This window comes from Mustela erminea, chromosome 5 (assembly GCF_009829155.1).
Source record: "Mustela erminea isolate mMusErm1 chromosome 5, mMusErm1.Pri, whole genome shotgun sequence".
NCBI lineage: Eukaryota > Metazoa > Chordata > Mammalia > Carnivora > Mustelidae > Mustela > Mustela erminea.
Genome location: NC_045618.1, coordinates 49,735,112 through 49,753,565, shown reverse-complemented (window position 1 = coordinate 49,753,565; position 18,454 = coordinate 49,735,112). Strand labels below are relative to the sequence as shown.

General features: G+C 49.5%; 1 protein-coding gene across 2 annotated transcripts in view; it reads right to left on the bottom strand.

Moving 5' to 3' along the window:
• Positions 1 to 515: 515 nt before the first annotated feature.
• NOX5 (NADPH oxidase 5) overlaps positions 516 to 18,454 on the bottom strand; it is a 30,459-nt gene continuing 12,520 nt past the window's right edge. Inside the window, exons 8-17 of one of the 2 annotated variants that reach the window (XM_032343017.1) lie at positions 18,171 to 18,353; positions 17,193 to 17,325; positions 15,133 to 15,275; positions 13,098 to 13,289; positions 10,868 to 10,912; positions 10,426 to 10,550; positions 10,062 to 10,146; positions 9,264 to 9,363; positions 3,901 to 4,067; positions 516 to 2,903 (exon numbers count right to left, since the gene is read on the bottom strand). In XM_032343017.1, coding sequence (XP_032198908.1) covers positions 2,772 to 2,903; positions 3,901 to 4,067; positions 9,264 to 9,363; positions 10,062 to 10,146; positions 10,426 to 10,550; positions 10,868 to 10,912; positions 13,098 to 13,289; positions 15,133 to 15,275; positions 17,193 to 17,325; positions 18,171 to 18,353 — 1,305 coding nt within the window. In that variant the 3' untranslated portion in view covers positions 516 to 2,771. The remainder of the gene's footprint in view (positions 2,904 to 3,900; positions 4,068 to 9,263; positions 9,364 to 10,061; positions 10,147 to 10,425; positions 10,551 to 10,867; positions 10,913 to 13,097; positions 13,290 to 15,132; positions 15,276 to 17,192; positions 17,326 to 18,170; positions 18,354 to 18,454) is intronic. The other variant, XM_032343018.1, reaches the window with a different exon arrangement.

Here is an 18,454-nt window from a genome sequence, read left to right as displayed (position 1 = left end):
GACAGAGATCACAAGTAGGCAGGCAGAGAGAGAGGAGGAAGCAGGCTCCCTGCTGAGCAGAGAGCCCGACGTGGGGCTCGATTCCAGGACCCTGGGATCATGACCCGAGCCGAAAGCAGAGGCTTTAACCCACTGAGCCACCCAGGCGCCCCAGTATTCAGGATCTTAATGGTAACTTCAAATCTATTTTGTTTATTCTCGAAAAAACAAACAAACACAAAACTATATAGGCCTTAACCTAAGGACATAGATTAGGAGAAAAAATTCAAGCAATTCCTGAAGAGCCAGGGGTAAAATTCCTATACCATAAGGTGAAACATTACAAGGTAATACACGAATGTGCAAAATAAAAGAGGAACATGTGAAAGTCCTCCTTTATCTTCTCCACCGTTGACCACTGGGAACATTTGGTGTGTTTCCTGTCTTCCAATGTATTTCTACCAATTTTTCCCTTGCTCTATACACACGTGTTGCTTATTTTGGGTTATGTGAGGTTTTTTTCTTTTTCCTTTTACTTAACATCATTTAAAAAAAAAAACTATAAAATCTACAGCCATTTATCATTAAAAACTTCAAACTTTACAGAGGGGTAGAAGATAAAAAGAAAAACAAAATAAAACCACCCTCAAACAATACCCTTTCCCTGTCCCTCCATTCCCACTCCCCAAAGCAAACAGAGGAGAAACATATTTTTTGCGTATTTCTTAAGAAAGGATTACGCATATACCAGCACTTAAAAATATTCATCCTTAATCTGTTCATCCTACCGGTGAGGAAGCGACAGCTCAGAGAGGTCCCAGGGCAGACCCAAGGTCACACAGCTGACTGGGACAGAGGCAAACTTGGCAGCCAGTGCCCTGATTTCAGAGAGCAAAGGTCCTTTCTTCACACGTCTCCAAGGCGTTCGTTCGCCCACTGCCAGTCTTGTCTCTAATCCCTCCCTAATCTTGACTCTGCCAGGCTGTGACACCTCGCACCATTGCCACTGGTTGTCACCCTCCCTACCCGAAAACGCTTGTGGGCTCTTGGCGTGTTGTTGGTCTGGGTGGGCCTGACTCAGGGTTTCAGGAGCACCTGCTGCCTCTGTCAGAGCTGTCCTCAGAGCAGAGCAGCCTCGTGGAGCCTGGCCAAGGGATTCCTTCAGTGGGCTCGAGTTCACGCCTTGGTTTCCCAGATTAAAATGACGGCTATGTGCAGAGGACCTTTCCTTCCCAAGGATCATTCCAGTTATGTAGGACCTGTGCCTTGTGGGAGTTGACATGCGGGGTAGGCCTACTGCCGCTCCCTATGTGCTAGATTCTGGGGCTGCAGGCCTGGCTGTGGGGAGCTGACAGTGTGGGGAGCTCACATTCACATAATGCACCTTTTATCTGTAGTTAGCCTGTGTTCCTTCTGTTCCTTTTCTGTGTGCCCTCCTTAGCCCTCTTAGACCCACAAATGTCTAAGGAGGAAAGTCAGTCAGCCATACGGATGCATTTGTTTCTCTTGCTGATGGTGGCAGGGCCCCCATCTGGACATCCAGGCAATATCCAGATGGACAGACCCCACATTTGATCCTGCACCTCCAATGATAAGAGGTGGCAGAGCCCCAGGGCAGAGCCTGGACCTATGCTCAGCCAGGCCTATGCTGACCTTACAGATGGAAACTTGGAAAGCCCCAGAAGGGGAGGGATGGGGGGGTGGGTATGGTAGGGAGAGGGTCTGTATGTGCATCTGTGAGGGGCTGTTAGGGAACGGCAGCTAGAGGACTCCGATCTTGAAAACGAATTCTCTTGACTTCACAGATCCACCCACGTCTGGGCCTCGAGGTGTTGCCTAGAGCCAGGGCTTCAGGGTGGGGCACAGTCTGCTCTGACGGGTCTTGGATTCACTGCAGCTCAGGAACCCCTCCCTCCCAGCAAGCAAAACCTCCAAGATCTCTGGTTCCGCAGCGCCCCCCAGTGGCTACCTGGGGTATGTCTGGCGAGAAAGCCTTAGGACTCGTGTGATCCTAAGTCAAACATGTGGACCCTTAATGGATTTTAGAATCTGTATTCAAGTTCCTCTATCGGCTCCCACTGTCTGCGTGATACAAAATTCTAGGTGAACAGAGAGAGAGACAGACAGACAGAGAGACAGAGAAGTCCTATGCTAAACGGACTCTGCTCTGCCAACTTTCCAAATGACTTTGGCGCATTCCCAATGCATACCCCAGCCCTAAGTCAGGACACCCTCTTAGCTAACTTCTCCACTGCAGGGAGTGACAAACATGCTCTAAAATGCATCAGAAAAACAAGGGGCACTGATAGATAGAGAGAGGGATAGATGGAAAATACGCAGAAAAGCAAATATAGCAAAACGCTAACAGAGGAATCCAGCAACTGGGTAACCATCCACTGTACAATTCTTTTAGTTATCTTTATGTTTGAAAATTTTCATAAGAAAATGTCGGGATAAAATCCCGAATGACTGTGGTGATTAAGCAGGTGTGGGACCACTGTTGTAGGGGAAGCCTCCCTCAGAGGACTTTTGGAGGGGCAGTGGCCTGGGAAGCCCCCTCTGCACTTCCTTCTGGAGCCGCTGGCCTCTGGCCTGGTCAGTTTCTCAGCAAAACCCAGAATGCACCCCACTTTTCCCGGGGTATTGAAGGAAGTCCACCTGCCCCTGGCCGTTCCTTCTCTGGGGGTGGAGTGGGACAAGGTGGGTCCTCTGAGGCCGGTCTCTGTGGGGCATGGGAGCATATGGAGAAGCTGGCCGGTAGTGTGGGTTGGGCAGCACTGGGAGAGATGAGGCTAAAAGTTCTCCTGGAAGAATTTGAAGCTGAACTGCTCACAGTGGCCCTTGAGCACCTTGGCCAGGGCTGGGGAGCCACAGAAGAAGACCTGCACCTTGCCCTTCTTCTCAGCAGCCACCTTCTGGAACACCTGAGCCCACACGGGGTAGGAGAGAGCAGAGGGAGGGGAGTGAGCCTGCGGACCCGCTCAGGGACACACCCAGCTGGGTGTGACATTATGACAACATAATGGGTTGGCAGCGATGTCCCTCCATCCCCATGAGGAACTACAAGGTACAGCTGTGTGGCTTCGGAGTGCAGGGTCCAACATGCATTCTTTTGGGGGGGGCACTTACTCTACCCCTAACCTGACCCAGACCCCAGGAAGGGGCTGGACCAGAAGACCCAGGCCCTCCATTCCCGGAGCATATCTGCAGGGAGACTGTGCTGTTGGGGGACAGCGACAGGGCCCCGTGGGCACACTGAACTCTGGCTGTCCGGACATCCTGCTAGTCCTCCCTCGGTCACGTGCCTCCACTGAAATGTCTCTTTTCCTAAACTCCAGCCGTTCCCTCAGTGAAGACCCTTTCCCACCCCAAATTCTGCTTACGGAGGCCATTGCCAAAAGCCCTCCTTGGTGCCCAGGCACCAGTGGTGTCCTCTTCCCTCACTCTCTGGGCATGATCATTGCCCATGGATTGAAAAGCAGTAACTTCTGATACCTTACACAAATGGTCCTCTGACTGGCAAGTACTCAGCGGGGGAGAGAATCTAAAAACCAATCTAAGAAACAAAATAAAGACTGCCAACTTTTGGGCCTCAGTATTTCCATTTGTACTGAGAAGGATTGGACTTGGTGCTTCCCCAAGATCCCGTCTACTCAGGACTTCTGACCCCAATTCCCAGGGAGTCAGGGCTGGGGGAGGCCTAGGAGGTCAAACTGACTAACTTCTTCGCAGAACAGATGGGGAAACTGAGTCCAATGATGGAACAAAGAGATCCAGTCATGCTGCCAGTGATCCTGGTTGGATCCTGGCCCCTGGCCTCATGCTTGGTCCCTAGCTGCTCGTCCTCAGTCTCCCAGCGACTGCCTTTGGCTCTCTGCCCCAGTGGTCCCTGCAGGCGGTGGGGCTGTCGCTGGCCTTTACCTTGTTCCAGTCGGGCCGCCCAGGCTGGGTGCGTGTCTGGAGGCCCGTGATGGAGTCCTTCTTCTCCTTCTTGGCCAGGAGGTCGAGAGCCATCTGCAGGCCAATGGCCTTCATGTCATTCTTGCCCAGTGCAGAGGTCATATACATGTGCAGCTCCAGGAAGGGGTCTGGGTGGTGGGAAGCAAAGGCGGCACTGAGGGGCTCACGCCCATAATGGGGACCAGGCACGATGTCAGCCCCTGGCCCTGGGGCTTGGAGTGAGACCATGAGAGCTCCAGGCTCACGCCTTCGGTCCACCAGCGCTTTAGAAGGAAAGCTGGCCCACTGCTGGAGTGGGGCCTGCTCTGAGCCAGGCGCACAGTGTGACTGTATCCACAGTCCGGCCTGCACCCCACGGCCACCTCAGGACTCGAAGGTGGAATGAAACCCATTCCAGGAGAGCATGGCAGTCCTTGGGTTCTGAAGCTCATGCCCTGTCACACCTCAGGGTGTCTGTTCCATTTGGTTGGGGACACAGGCCAGGCACGGCCGAAAAGCTGAGACCAAAGGGTCAAGGGTTGAATGAAGGGGTCAGGTGGCAAAGGGTACCGAGCTACAGAGAATGGCTGCAGCAGACGAGGGGCGTTCTGGGACCGTGGGGATTGGGACAGGTCTCGGAAGAGGGGCACGATTCAAAGCTAGGGTGGGATGCGGGAAAGGAGGGCATCCTGAGGAGGGGGGCAGATGAGCCAAGAGTGAGAGGCTAGAAGAGATGTGATGTTCGTGGGGAGTGACATGACTGCCCACCTAGAATACAGGAGCCTTGAACGGGAGCAACAGGAGATTAGAGAGAGGAGACCGGACGCACACTGAGGCTGGCAGGGAAAGGGCCTTGAATGCCCAGCTGGCAAATGGGGGGCAGGTAGCGGGTATCAGAGTCGGGTGTGGCAGGGTGAGAACAGCATCCCAGAAGGGCAGCCAGAGGGCAGGGGGGACAGGGCAGAGGCTGGCCTGGCTCTGCCTGGACACAGGCCTGGACACAGTGGGACGCCTGTAGTGGGATGGGTTTGCTAAGATCTTGATCCCTTCGGCTTGCAGGGCAATTTGAGCTCCCTGGTAGGCACCTCTGTGCTCAGGCAGTTTACTCCATTTTCCCTGATCTGGCAGACTAATGTATCATTTTCCATGCGGGCCACGACAGAGAAGAGGCTGGCGATACCATCCTCCACTTGGGCACTGGTCCAAGCCAGAGATGATGGGGCCTGATCTGGGACGTTGGGGCTGTGAGTGGATGATCACTCTCCATCTTTCTCCTCTCCCAGGACTAAAGGATCCCTGCCATCCCGACTGGCTCTCTATTGTTTCATATGTTGCCATTAGCTTCCTTTTCCTTTGGCTTGAGGTCTCAGTCACTGTTAAAATGCAAATGGCCCTAGGAGGGAGAATAAATTTCGTTTCACATACCACTTAACTTGAGAGAGCCCTGACCCTTCTTCCCCTCCCTTAGAGTCCTTAACCCCCGGAGAGGGGGCCAGGGAGAACGACCCTGTGGTAAGAGGGAGAAGAAGGAGCTCTGGAGAATGGCCCGACACGGTTTCCACCCCTGCCAGAACTGTTGTGTTTGAGATAGTCATTCTATCTCTGGGACACTCTCTTAAAGGAATCATCCAAAAGAAGGAAATAAACTATGTACACAAATATATTAATTGCAGCTTTATATATGATAGTGGAGAATCAGAACAAATACATTGTCCAATAGCAGGAGCATGGTGGACCACTGACATACCATTCATTGTAGAGCCATTAAATACCACTACTACTTAAATACTACTACTACTACTACTACTACTACATTAAATACTGCTGATACTACTACTACTTCAATACTACTACTACTAAATACTGCTACTACTACCATTGCTACTATAGCTACCACTACTACGATTTTAATTACTACTACTGCTACTGCTACTATTACTACTGCTGCTACTAATGTTAATGCTACTGCTACTATAGCTACTTTGATGACTATGACTACTGCTACTATGACTAGTGCTACTACACCTACTACCACCATTACTACTACTGCTACTACAACTACCATTATAACTGCTGCTGCTACTATTGTTACTATAGCTATTGCTACTACAATTATTACTACTACTGCTGCTAATGCTACTATTGCTACTATTTCTACTATAGCTACTCTACTATGACTATTACTACTACAGCTACTACTACTATAGCTACTACAGCTATTACTATTGCCACTACTGCTACTACTATTGGTACTACTGCTACTACTACCATTACTACTTATATTACTACTGCTACTATTATTGCTAGTACTGCCACTACTACTATTGCTACTACTACCATTGCTAGTACTGCCACTACTACTATTACTACTACAGCTGCTGCTACTTCAATTGCTACTACCTCTACTACAGCTACTGCTACAACTACTATTGCTGCTGCTACTATTGCTACTACTCCTACTGCTACTCCTATTGCTACCACTGCTACTGTTGCTACTACTGCTACTATTACAATTACTTCTGCTGCTGCTCATTTTACTGAGCAGTTATTAAGCTCCAGTTCCATGTGCTGCACAGATGATCTCGTTGACTCCTCATGACAACCCTGTGAGGGGGGTACTAGTTCCATTCATATTTTTCGCATGAGGAAATGAAAGCAGTCAAATAATGTCCCCACATTAGTCATTAGTCAGTCAAAGCAAAGCAGTCAAATAATGTCCCCAAGTTTTGAGAGTTACTATGGGATAGAATAAAGATTCAAATTCAAACAGAATATTTGAAGCTTAAGCTGTAGAAATTAAAAGCAATAAGCCACAGATTCTTGAACTCAAACCTTGGTAAATAATTAGAGTTGAAATCAGAAGTCACAGGTTTCTGTTGTAGTTAATGAAAAACCCGGGAAGAAATTTGAAGTAATAAAGTTGTTGACTCAAGTGACTTTGAGACTACAAAGCACCAGGTTTGCTGTTATCCTTTGTTTACACAGATTACGAAGAAGCAAATAGCAAATATTTATATACCAGTAACCAGGAAATTTAAATGAAATATAAACTTCCCCCCTAGCTAGTCCTCATAAAATTGAGTTTCTAATAAATTAATATACATAAAAGCATTTAGAATGAATTTGAAGCTCTATAAATATTTGCTAAAATTGTTATTTACAAGAAAAGGCGAAGAGCTTCATTGCGACATTCTAGAGTTTACCAATTCTGTGTCAGACATGTTGACTTGCGCTTTAGGGCTTTGAACGTCTGTTATTCTAAACTACATCTGTTTGAATGTTTCTTATTAAAAAAAACCACGTTTGATTACTTGAACTTATAAACTATTTATCATGGAATTTTAATTCATTCATGGCAGCCTTAGGATAATTAAACAGCCAAACAAGATCTGGTTCCACTGAACTCAACCAGCATAATACCCCACCCCCTGCCAATTCTCTAAAGTTAGAAACATACCTAAAAATATCCCTCCTCATATTAATTATTCTGTAAGTAAAACACAACAACGATTCTGACAGATTCACTTTAAAACACAGAACAAAACCTCAGTGTTCCATGAAGATGTCCTGTGAAGACTATGACGAACACAGAGAAACACGCCATTGTACAGACTAAGACTTGGCTTAGCACAAAGCATAGGCAGCAACACTCGGGGACAGGGAAGGGACGATTGTGGGGCTGGAGGAGGACATTCACAAGTATGATGAAGTATGAAAGAAGGGACCAAACAGGAAAGTAATTCGTACATGCTAAGCTGTTTAACCTGTACCTTAGACCATTCTCTACACTTATGGGTGGCCATCTCATTAGGAAAAATACCAAGCATGCAGCCCTAATCACTACCTATGCCTCTTCACCTGTTCATCTCTACTGGCAGATTATGTACATTAAAAACTGATGTTGGAGGGGCACCTGCATGGCTCAGTCAGTTGAGCATCCGACTCTTGGTTTCAGCTCAGGTTGTGATCTCAGGGTCGTGAGATCGAGCCCTGCGTCAGGCTCCATGCTGAGCGGGAAGTCTGAGGGAGCACTTCTATCTTTGTCATTAGTTGTTAGGGAAATGCAAATTAAGAGCACACTGCGATACTGTTACATACCCACTAGAATGGCTAAAATGAAAGACACTGCCGAGATCAAGTGTTGGCAAGGTTGAAAAGCTACTGGAACTTGCATCCACTACTGATGGAAACACAGAAATTAGAAAACTGGTTTGGCAGCGTCTTATACAATTAAACAACACATACCACACTACCCAGCAAATACATCCACACAAAGACTTATGTGCACATATGCAGAGCAGCTTTATTTTGAATGGCCAAAAAGTGGAAATAAAAGTGGAAATAACATCTATTCACAAGTGAATGGCAAAGCAGATTGTGGTATATCCACAAAACAGCAAAGGAATTAACTATTTTCTAATACCTGCAGCAACATGGGTAAGTCTCAAAGATATTATGTTAAGTGAAAGAAGTTAGAAAACTGTGACTGTCATATGATTCCACTTACTGGAGATTCTAGAAAAGACAAAACTATAGTGATTGAAAGCAGATCAGATGTTGCAGGGCGCTGCAAAAGAGGACAGGGCGTTGATGCAAAGGAGGATGAGCAAAATTTGGGGGTGTGGATAGAAATGCTCCATGTTTTGAATGTGGTGGTGGTTACACAGTTGTACATATGTGTCGTAATGTCATTGTATTTACGGTAAACTTGAATTGGTGAATGTTATCATATGTAAATTATCCCTTAAAAAAAGCTAAAAAAAAAAAAAAGAACGTGTGAATAAGAGTCATCTGATGTACATTCCTGGGGAGGGGCCCGTGGGTGGCTCAGTCAGTTCAGCAGCTGCCTTTGGCTCAGGTCATGATCCCAGGGTCCTGGGATCGAGCCCCACATTGGGCTCTCTGCTCAGCAGGGAGCCTGCTTCCTCCTCTCTCTCTGCCTGCCTCTCTGCCTACTTGTGATCTCTGTCAAATAAAATCTTAAAAAAAAAAAAAGATAAATTTTCAAGTGCTCATTGTGAATTAAAAGAAATACCACAAAAGAGGGAAATTAGAAAAAAAGGATATATATTTTTGTAAATGTAAATAAGAAAAAAACATCAGGAGATCCTTTAAAATGCCTGGAATAGTTTGCATAGCTAGATGGGATTATGAATAACTTCTTCTCCTCTTTTTTTGGTTTTGTAAATGTTACATTTTAGTGGTGGAAGAAAAACCATTCCTCTCTCCCCCACATTTTTGATAGAAATAGAATACATTTAAACACTGTCTTAAACCCCCACCCCCACCCTGAGCCCGAACCCCCACCCTGCTGCCATCCTCCTCAGGCCCTGTCCCTCTCCTACCCTCTTGGGTCATCTCGGCCTGGTCCATCTCCAACTTGGTCAGCAGGCTCACAAACCACTCAAAAGACCGCTGGTCTCGGTTGATCCAGATGAAGTCCACCTGGGGAGAGGGGTCTTTCTGTTCAGGGCTGGCCCTGCCTCATTCAGGGCATGCGCACATCTGTGATCCCCAGCGCCTAGATGACCACTTCCGTGAGGTCAGGGCACACACTATCATCCCCATTTAATGGAGGGGAAAATGGAGGCTTGCAGGGGTAGGAACCTTGCCCAGGTCACAGAGCAGCATGGAATCAGGACCCAAGTCCCTGACTGGCAGGTCAGGGCTTTCTATAATAACCTCTTGTTAATAGCAAGCAGTGTGCTGAAATATTAAGCTTAGGAAGAAGGCAGAAGGACATTACTTATTTTCCCCCTACAAGCTCTTTTAAGTGACCTATAGGAAATAATGCATTTTCAAAAGGCAAACATTTTCATTTTTAAAACCACCACCAGGTGATGGCTAGCACACGTCAAGGTTATAACTGGATCCCAGCTGCCTGACTTTTAGGTTCCAAGGTCTTTAGGGGAACTCTACCTTCAGGGCCCAGAATGCCTCTCAGAGGTGATAGGTGGAGGCCTGGACACATGGGAGGCACGAGGAGGACATGGGGTGTTGAGGGAAGCACAGGGACCAGCCATTCCAAGCAGGAGGGAGAGTCATCTGTCTCTCCCCTGCATCTGCACAGGAGAGCTCACTCTGGTCAGGGAGGTTTCCAGGGGAGAGGGCCCAGAGGCCTGCCTGGAGGAGGCAGTGCTTACCTTGCGGAGCTTCATGTCCTCATCCTGGATGCTATCCATCCAGAAGTGCTGGCAGCTGGGGCAAATGTGCTTCCTCTTCTGGTGCCTGAGGAGAGTCAATGAGTGATTTTAGATTTGGGGCGGATATGAGACTTCTCAGACCAAAGAACAGTACAGGGGATGGGGGAAAAGGGTGAGGTGGCAGGGCCCACCCTATGAGGAAGGGGAGGATTGAGAGCCAAAAGAGAGAGAGAGGAGGGACCGGGGAGGAAAGAGAAAACAGGGTGCAAGGAGAGAAGGGAGGAGCAAGGGGGAGGGAAGAAGTGGGGTGCTTCTTGGGACGCTGCCCCAGGAGGCAGGCAGGGGTGGCAGCCTGTCCACCCACCGGTACATGATGCTCTGCAGGATAGAGGCAAAGGGGGTGATGCCAATGCCCGCCCCGATGAGTACTGCGTGCTCAGAGGCAAAGATCCTGCGGGTGGGGGTTCCGTAGGGGCCGCTGATGTAGCACTGTGAACGGGAGGGTGTTTCAGAACGAGAGGGCTGGGTGCCTGGAGAGCTGGAACCCAAGGCTTCAGCACCCCCCGTTACATGCAGGCAGTCACCTGGGCCTAAGTGGCCCCCAATGGAGTGCTCAGAGCACAAGTCTGGGAGAGCCCTGTGATGTGAGAAGGCAGAGCTGGTGAGGGATATGAGAAGGCAGAGCTGCGAAGGGATGGGTTTGGTCCCCTTCTCTGGATGCCTGGGGACTTGGAGAACTGGAGTACCTGGGGCTTCTTTTCCTCTGGTTGCGGCAGGGGGCACGTCCACCCACTGGACCCTCTTACCTTGATGTTACAAAGCAGGTGGTTCTCAGAGGACATCTCAGAGACCTGCAGGGAGCAGAGAGCTGTGGGCGGATCAGGCAATTCTCAGAGGCAACCCAGCCCCTGTTGGTCTAAACAACTTTACAGAAAGGGAACTGTATTTTTTTTTTCTGCCCTAGGCATTCCAGGGAGCTCTTCTAAGGGAGAATGTCAGTGATGTGCTGGTAAACTGACTCTTCCAAAAAAGAAAACATCACCAAATCACTGATTGGTAGTGTCTGGAGATTTCTGGTATAAATGCTGCCATCGTGGCTTCCAATGTAATAACTGTGTCTCATGACTGGCTCTTAAAGCTCCTGAAAACTTAAGGATGGGCTCTTGTGGTCCAATACAAGGCAGCCTTGGGAGTGTCCAGAGAACACTCACTCACCCCCAGTCTCCAGCCACTCTTATAACTTTCGTGTCTCTGATACACCGCTGGCTTTGTACATTCTCTTCCCTTGACCTAGAACACCCTCTCCTCTTCCCCAGCAGGCAAGTTCCTGTGCAGCCTTCAGAGTTCAGTTCACTTGAAGCAGCTGCTGCCCCTTGAAGCTCTATCCAGATGCACCAGCCAGAAAAGCCTGGGCTGGCCTGGCTCTCAGCTCCACCCTGGGCCTGCTGATGGGAGCCACTGAGGGCAAGGAGCAGGCCTCCTCTGTCTGCTCTGCCTGACTGCTCCAGGCATGAGCACAAAGCAGACTGGATCTGGGAGGTTAGGGGATTTCCTTCCCAAAGGTGAAGCAAGCAGATCCCCCCCACCCCCACCCCAAACAGTCCTCAGGAGCCTGGATAGTTCTTTGTCTGGTGCTGGAAGGCAGAGTTAGGAGCAACCTTAATAATCATCCAGAGAAAATCCTCATTTCACTGAGGAGGAACGTGGTCTCAGAGCATGGGGATGACCTGCCGCAGTTCCCAAAGAGCTCAGGGTAGATCTGGGTCTCCCACTGACTGTCCAGGGCTCATCCCATGACGGCACATTGCTTCTTTGTGGGGGGTCCCCTGCATGCTGCATCCCCCACAGTGTCAGACTTGAACTACTGGTGTCAGAGGTGCTCTGGACAAATGCTACTGTCCTTCAAGACTCCCGATTGTAAGGAGAAACCCTACATCATGGTTAGTGATCTTTGACATGCAACACTCACCAGTCCCACCTTTTTTTTTTTTACAAAGTGAGAAAGAGTATGAGAGAGAGTCCAAGAGAGAAAGAGGAGGAGTGGATCTCAGCTTCAGGCTCGGAGCACGACCAGGCAGGAACATTGGACAAGAATGGAGTCACATGGGTTTTTATTGATTTTTACTTCTAGAGTTATCTTCCAATGATGGCACATGCTACTAGTTTGCCATTAAAGCAGCCATCTCAAGCAGCCTTTTAGATACAATGAAGTTGAAAGTTGTTGGGGCCGATTCCACGTTAAAACCTGTTAAAGCCCTAGGGCCTGCGGGGCCTGCTTAGCCAGAGTGACTCCATGTTGCCTAGATAGCCATTTTGTTGCCTGGGTAGCCATTTCGCTGCCATGTTGCCTAGATAGCCACTTTGTTGTTTAATAAATGCCTCAGCAGTTACTGATACTGGTTCCGGGTAACTGTTGCTAAAACACATACCTAAAACAAAGCCATTTTGTGTGTTTAATAAATACCTCAGCAGTTACTACTATCAGTTCCAGGTAACCGTTACTAAAACACACAGATAGGAGACATCCAGTCAGCCAAAGCCACATATGTAAATGTCTGCGATTGTGCCCTATAAAAACTAGCCTGTAAGACCAAGGGGCGTCGCTCTCTTTGGAGGCAGCCCTGGCCGGTCAGTCTGACTTCTAATGCTTGGCATAGAATAAAGCTTTACTTAACTTTCCCTTTGTCTCAGCCTCATTCCCCTGGCTGGTCAGTCTAACTTCTAATGCTTGGCATAGAATAAGGCTTTGCATAACTTTCACCTTGTCTCAGTCTCGTTCCTTTGATAACGGACCCAACAAAAGTGTTGTTGGGGAGTAAAGAGAGATGCTAGGTTGGAAAGATTCTCAGTGGGGAGAGACTGGCAAAAGTTCTGAAGGGGGTGCGCCAATGCCTGGTTATGGGAACACCATGTCCTGTGCGTTTCGTGTGTGTGGCTTGCCCTTAAGGACCTCTCTCCCAAGTTCCAAGGACTCACCACCCCTGGGAGAAAAACACCCCAGCTTCCCGCTTCCAGCCCCAGTTTCCGCAGCCTTACTGGGCCCAGATGGGCTGGGGCTCCCCGCTGGGCTGGAGCCCCTTCCTCGGTCCCCGTGCCTACCACGCCTTGGTCTCCCTGCTGTGGAGTTCCCTTGGGCCTGTAGGAGGTCAGCTCCACGGTGATGTCCCTGCTGAAGGCCACTGTTCCCTGTGCCGAGGTTCCTGAATGCATGGGCTGGCTGGGCAAGCTCTGTTTTGTTTCAAAGTGGAAACTGCTTTGTTATTTAAAACATGAAATCAATACATGCTAGTTTGTAGAGATTCCCATGTTATAGTACGTGCAAGAATAAAGTAAAAATGTACCCTGAATAAAGCAGAATAGCGCTCCTCTAAACATTTTTCTAGGTCCTTCCAGACTTTTACTTATTTAAACACACACACACACACACACACACGCACACAGTTGCACGCACACAGTCTTACATAAATGAAACATACCACTTTCTAACCTGCCTTTTCCACTTAGTACATCTTTACTAGTTTTCCATGCTAATGCATATGCAGTTACATAATCTTTTTTAAGGAACATACCATTCCCTGAACAAGGTAACCAGTAATTTATTTAGCTACACCCCTATTGTTGGGCATTTCAAATATTCCTATTTTCTCATTTTTGTTAACAACCACCATGTATAAAATAGCACCTTTCCCGTCTCTATCCCTCTCCCCCGATTTATTTTTCTTCATAGCATTTAGTTTCACTTGACACATTATGCATGTATTTTGTTTGTTTATTGTCTGTCTCTCCTGCCAGAAGGTAAGCAGAGACTGTGTCAGTTTTGCCTACTGACAGATCCTCAGCACCTTAGAACAGTCCTCAGAAAACCGTAGGTGCTGTGCTCGATAAATAGTTGCTCAATGAATGAATGAAAACGGTGATTAATGCACTTCTTGTGCAACTCTCCAATTAACTAGTCCTAAAAATGGAAATGCGGGGCCAGTGGGTCCACATATTTAAGAGGCTGACACATGTGGCCAGACCACATGCCAGAAAGATTGTGCCAATTTATTCTTCAGTGGTGGTGCCTGAGGTCCCAAAGAAACACAGCCTTTAATGAATCTATTCACTGTTTCCTGAGGTGCAGGAGTCACCTGGTTTGGAAAGCCAGCTTCCTCTGTCCAGAGAACATCCTGCTTGTTTCCACCTACCCCTTCATTTCCCAAAGCTTTGCATCTTTCGGGAGGGATGCCTGCCTCTGGTCTGGACTGGCAGAATTCTGCTTCATTTTCTCACTTGGACTTCAAATTCCACAAGGGCATGGCAGGGCTGAGCCAGGCCCGGGACTTCTTTTCCTTTGACCCTGGGCAGGGTTTCCCCGTATTAACACGTCTCCCAGCTGAGTGGTATTGTCTACTAGCTTTGTGTCCAGACACCTTCAGCCTCCTTTGTCTGTTTTTTACTGTGATCTCGCTGTATTCCTCCAAAACCTCCCAGAGCCTGCATTCATTCCAGACACTGGCAACTTGCCGGCTTTGTGAGTTTCATCAGGGCTCAGAAGATAACAATGGCGCCACTGCTGCTGCGGACGGGGACAATGGGGGGGGGGGGCGGTCCATGGGGACCCTGCTGTCCGGTCAGCTCAGTACTTTACCTGCATCCATTCCATCCTCGGTCCTTTAAAAGAATCGTTTGAGCAAGGAGGCCAAGGATGGGGGCCTCCTCCAGTTGAATACGATGAATACGATAAAGCTTGGTGAGGTCAAAGGGTGTGCAAGGCCGTACAGTTAGAACATGCTGGAGCAGAGACACGGAGGCAGGTTTTTCTGATCTACTAGCTTAGTATCAATTTCCTCTCCCTTTCCATTGCCCCCCGGCTTCTGAAGGAGGCCTGGGGAGGACCTGGGGTCCTGGGGGAGGACATCGGGCTCTTGGATCACATAGTTAGTTCACAGCTGGTTCACCCTGTGTGGCTGTTCAGCGGGTGTATACAGCAGCTGCCCAGTAATGGATACTCACCAGCCAAGGAGATAGCAACATGGTCCCTGTGGGGTTTGTCTCCATGGTGGACCCTTCCTCCCCCAAAGCCACCTACCTGGGGCCTCCTCTGGCTCCTTCTCCTCTTCAGACTCCTTGACAGCTGTCCGGAGCCACAGTCCATGGGGCACAACATCTTGAACGATTCATATAGCCTGTTTGTCCACTGGCCTTCGGACCGCACATGTAGCCAGATGGTGTCTGAGCAAGGGGGGAGGGAAGGGGGCTCAACACTGGCTCCTCCAGCAGGGAGCAGACATGTCCCACCCCAGGGACTGGAGCTGGGCATTAAGTGCTCAAGTCCCAGACGGAATGTCCTTCCTTGGGTCCCAACCAGAGTCACAGCCCCGGGACTTGGAAATCTGATCTCCCCAGCGTGAGATCCATGGAGTCAATGTAAGCCTACAAAGCAAGGGTTCAGTTTCCTCTGCCAAGACAGGGGAGCTCCCTGGAGGTGCGGGCCCTGCCTCCTCTATCAGTCCAGGGTCTCCCCATGGCAAGGACCACTCCCTCCTATATTCAACCAGGGACCCATCAATGACTCTGCACACTGGAGGTGTTCAGGCTGTGGTGGGACCAATGGCTTTCATTGTGTCCAGTGCCTGGGATGGAACAGGGGCTTATTCAGGTGCTCTGCAGAGTGGATGACTGGTATAAGGCAGCGTGGGGCAGCTTCTCCTCCGCTGAAGGGCACAAGAGAGAATCCACAACATTAGAGCAAGGTGACTTGGGACCCAGGAGATGGCAGATTCCAAGCTGAAACCCTGAAGAAAGCCCTTGGAGAAGGGGTCCCATCAATGACGCCTCCATATAGTGCACACAGTCCTTGTAATCACACTAGTATCAGTATACTGGAATACCACGCAGCCGCAGAGGAAAGCTCTTGTTTTAAAAGAACAGATATGCAAAGACCTTCAAAGACATTCTGTGCATGGAGAAAAAGTGGACTGCAAAAAGTGTGAACAGTGAGATCCATGTAGGTAAAATTCTCTCTGCACCAATAGAGCCACATAGAAATAGTAATACAGGGCCGCCTGGGTGGCTCAGTTGGTTAAGCATTTGCCTTTGGTTCAGTCATGATACTGGGTTCCTGGGATGGAGCCCTGCATCAGGCTCCCTTCTCAGCAGAGAACCTGCTTCTCCCTTTCCCTCTGCCTGCCACTCTCCCCCTGCTTGTGCTCTCTCTCTCAAATAAATAAAATCTTAAAAAAAAAAAAAAAAGAAAGAAAGAAAGAAACATTAAGACAGATCACCAAAAGACTGACAATGGCTTTCTTTGGATGGAATTATTTGAGGAATTTAAATTTTCTTCTGTACATATTTCTATACTGTCTGACTTTTCTGAGAGCAGGCATCTTCTTGAGAAACAGAACAGGAAAGAAAACTTGGAAGAAAACAACCTTCCCTCTCCTGCCAGCACCCCCACCTCTGCCTCGTGGTACATGTGAGCCACCACTCAGGGCAGGTGGTGGGCAGTCTTAACCTGGGGAACACTTAACCTGGGGTTACACCCTGAACTGTGGGCACTAGGTTTCCCTGGGAGGCATCCTGAGTAGAACTAAAGCTTTTAATATGGATGGGCCAGAGAAAACAGGCAACCAGCACTCTTTACCCTTCATGGCGTTGAGCAAGGGTCTCGCTGTCATAGGTCATGCAAGGCGTTCCCTGCCAGAGGTGCCACTTAAGGCAGAAAGGCCGATCTCTGGCCTAGGAAGAGGGCAGAGATCCACGAGCTAGCTCTGATGACAGCCCAAGGCTGGAAGCAGGCACACACATGGCTGGGGTCCAGAAGTCCACTGGGCGGAGGAAGGGTGAGCTGAGCAGTTCTGTGGGTGCTGGGGAGCCAGAGAGAAATGGGAGTGGTCCAGGGATGGGGAAGAAGGATTCGAGGGATTCTGCTGCCCTGAGGCTCCATAGGGATGGGGGAAGATGACTAGCCCTCATGTGATCTTTACGGCAGCTGGTCCAGCCCTGGCCTCCCCAGTCAGTAAGTGTTTGGGCATCTGCTTCCTGGTTTTGGAGGGAGGTTTTGGAAGGCGAGACTGGGGGTCTCTGGTCTTGTTCACTCCCGTTTTCCTGGTTCCCAGCCTGCACCTGTTGCCCTGCAGAACCCCATACCTTTCTGCTCTGGAGCACTGCTAATGGTGAAAGGGTGCCACTCGTAGCGTGCGATGCTGGGGACATTCAGGTATAAGTAGTCGCCTGGCCTGTAGTGGAAGAGAGGGGGCCTCTCAATGAGGAGATGGGTGACCTGGGGAGAGAAGAAGGTCAGGGTGATCCGTGTGGGTCCAAAGTTGCCAGCCCCCCCCCCTCCGGCAAGAGGGCAAAAGCCGGGCCATCCTCCTCTACCACTACCCAGGCAGACCCGGACATGAGACCCTCCCATGCCTGTGAGTGGGGCTCACCCTGCACCCCTCTGCCAGGCGAGGGGCGGGCTGTGATCAGAGAGTGGGAGAGCTGAGATGTGTCTGAAGTGAGGCTCATGGCTTGATCCCACTTCTGAGGGTATAAACACAGCTTTTAGTGGCCCCTTCTCTGTAACCTCCTGACAGCTCTAGCCGTTTGCTAGGAACTTCTGTAGCATTTGGCTGGGATTCCAGCCACTCATGGGCATCTCCTCTGGGAGAATGACACCCTCCTGGACCACACCTTTGGCTCACTGAGCATTCACTGAAGCAGGGAAAGTATGATCTCTGGTCCTCATGGCCCATCAGGCCCCACCCACCTCTTCTTCCAGGCATCTTGGCTCCAGCTGTGCCAAATTACATTACTCACAGTCCCCAAGGACAGTATACCCACCCACAACCCAGTGCCTTTGCTGGTGCTGTTCCTTCTCCGGGAGTACCCTTCCATGTCTGTGCAGCATACTCTTGCTCGTCTCTCAGAACCCCGATGTGGCAGAGCTGGTCTGGAGCAGTGTCCTGACTACCTGTCATTCCTCTGCCTCAGGTGTCACTCCTGAAGGCCAGACTGGATCCCAGACTTTGCTTGTCTCCTCTGCTGGGCAGGGGCTGTAGCTATGCTGGTCCCTATCTCCTTGTGAGTCTAACAGGGTATCCAGCTGCTGTGCCCTCCACCTGCAACTCCCCTTCGCACCTTAGAGGGAAGGAGATTGACTTCCACGATGCAAAAGGCTCCCATGCGGGATATTGCTAGCCCAATGATCTTCTCCAGGAAGAACAGGATGCCAGGGACCAGCAGCCACTTCCAGAAGTTGGGCCCATGCAAAATGAGCAGAATCCACATGGGGAAGTAAGACAGATGGGTCCAGTAGAACACCTGTGAGGGTGAGGAGGGAGGGGGTGGTAAGCTTCCAGAGTTCGAGACCTGGCTGGGGTGCAACAGCACCAGAGCTCAGAGCCAACCTCAAAGCCTGGGCA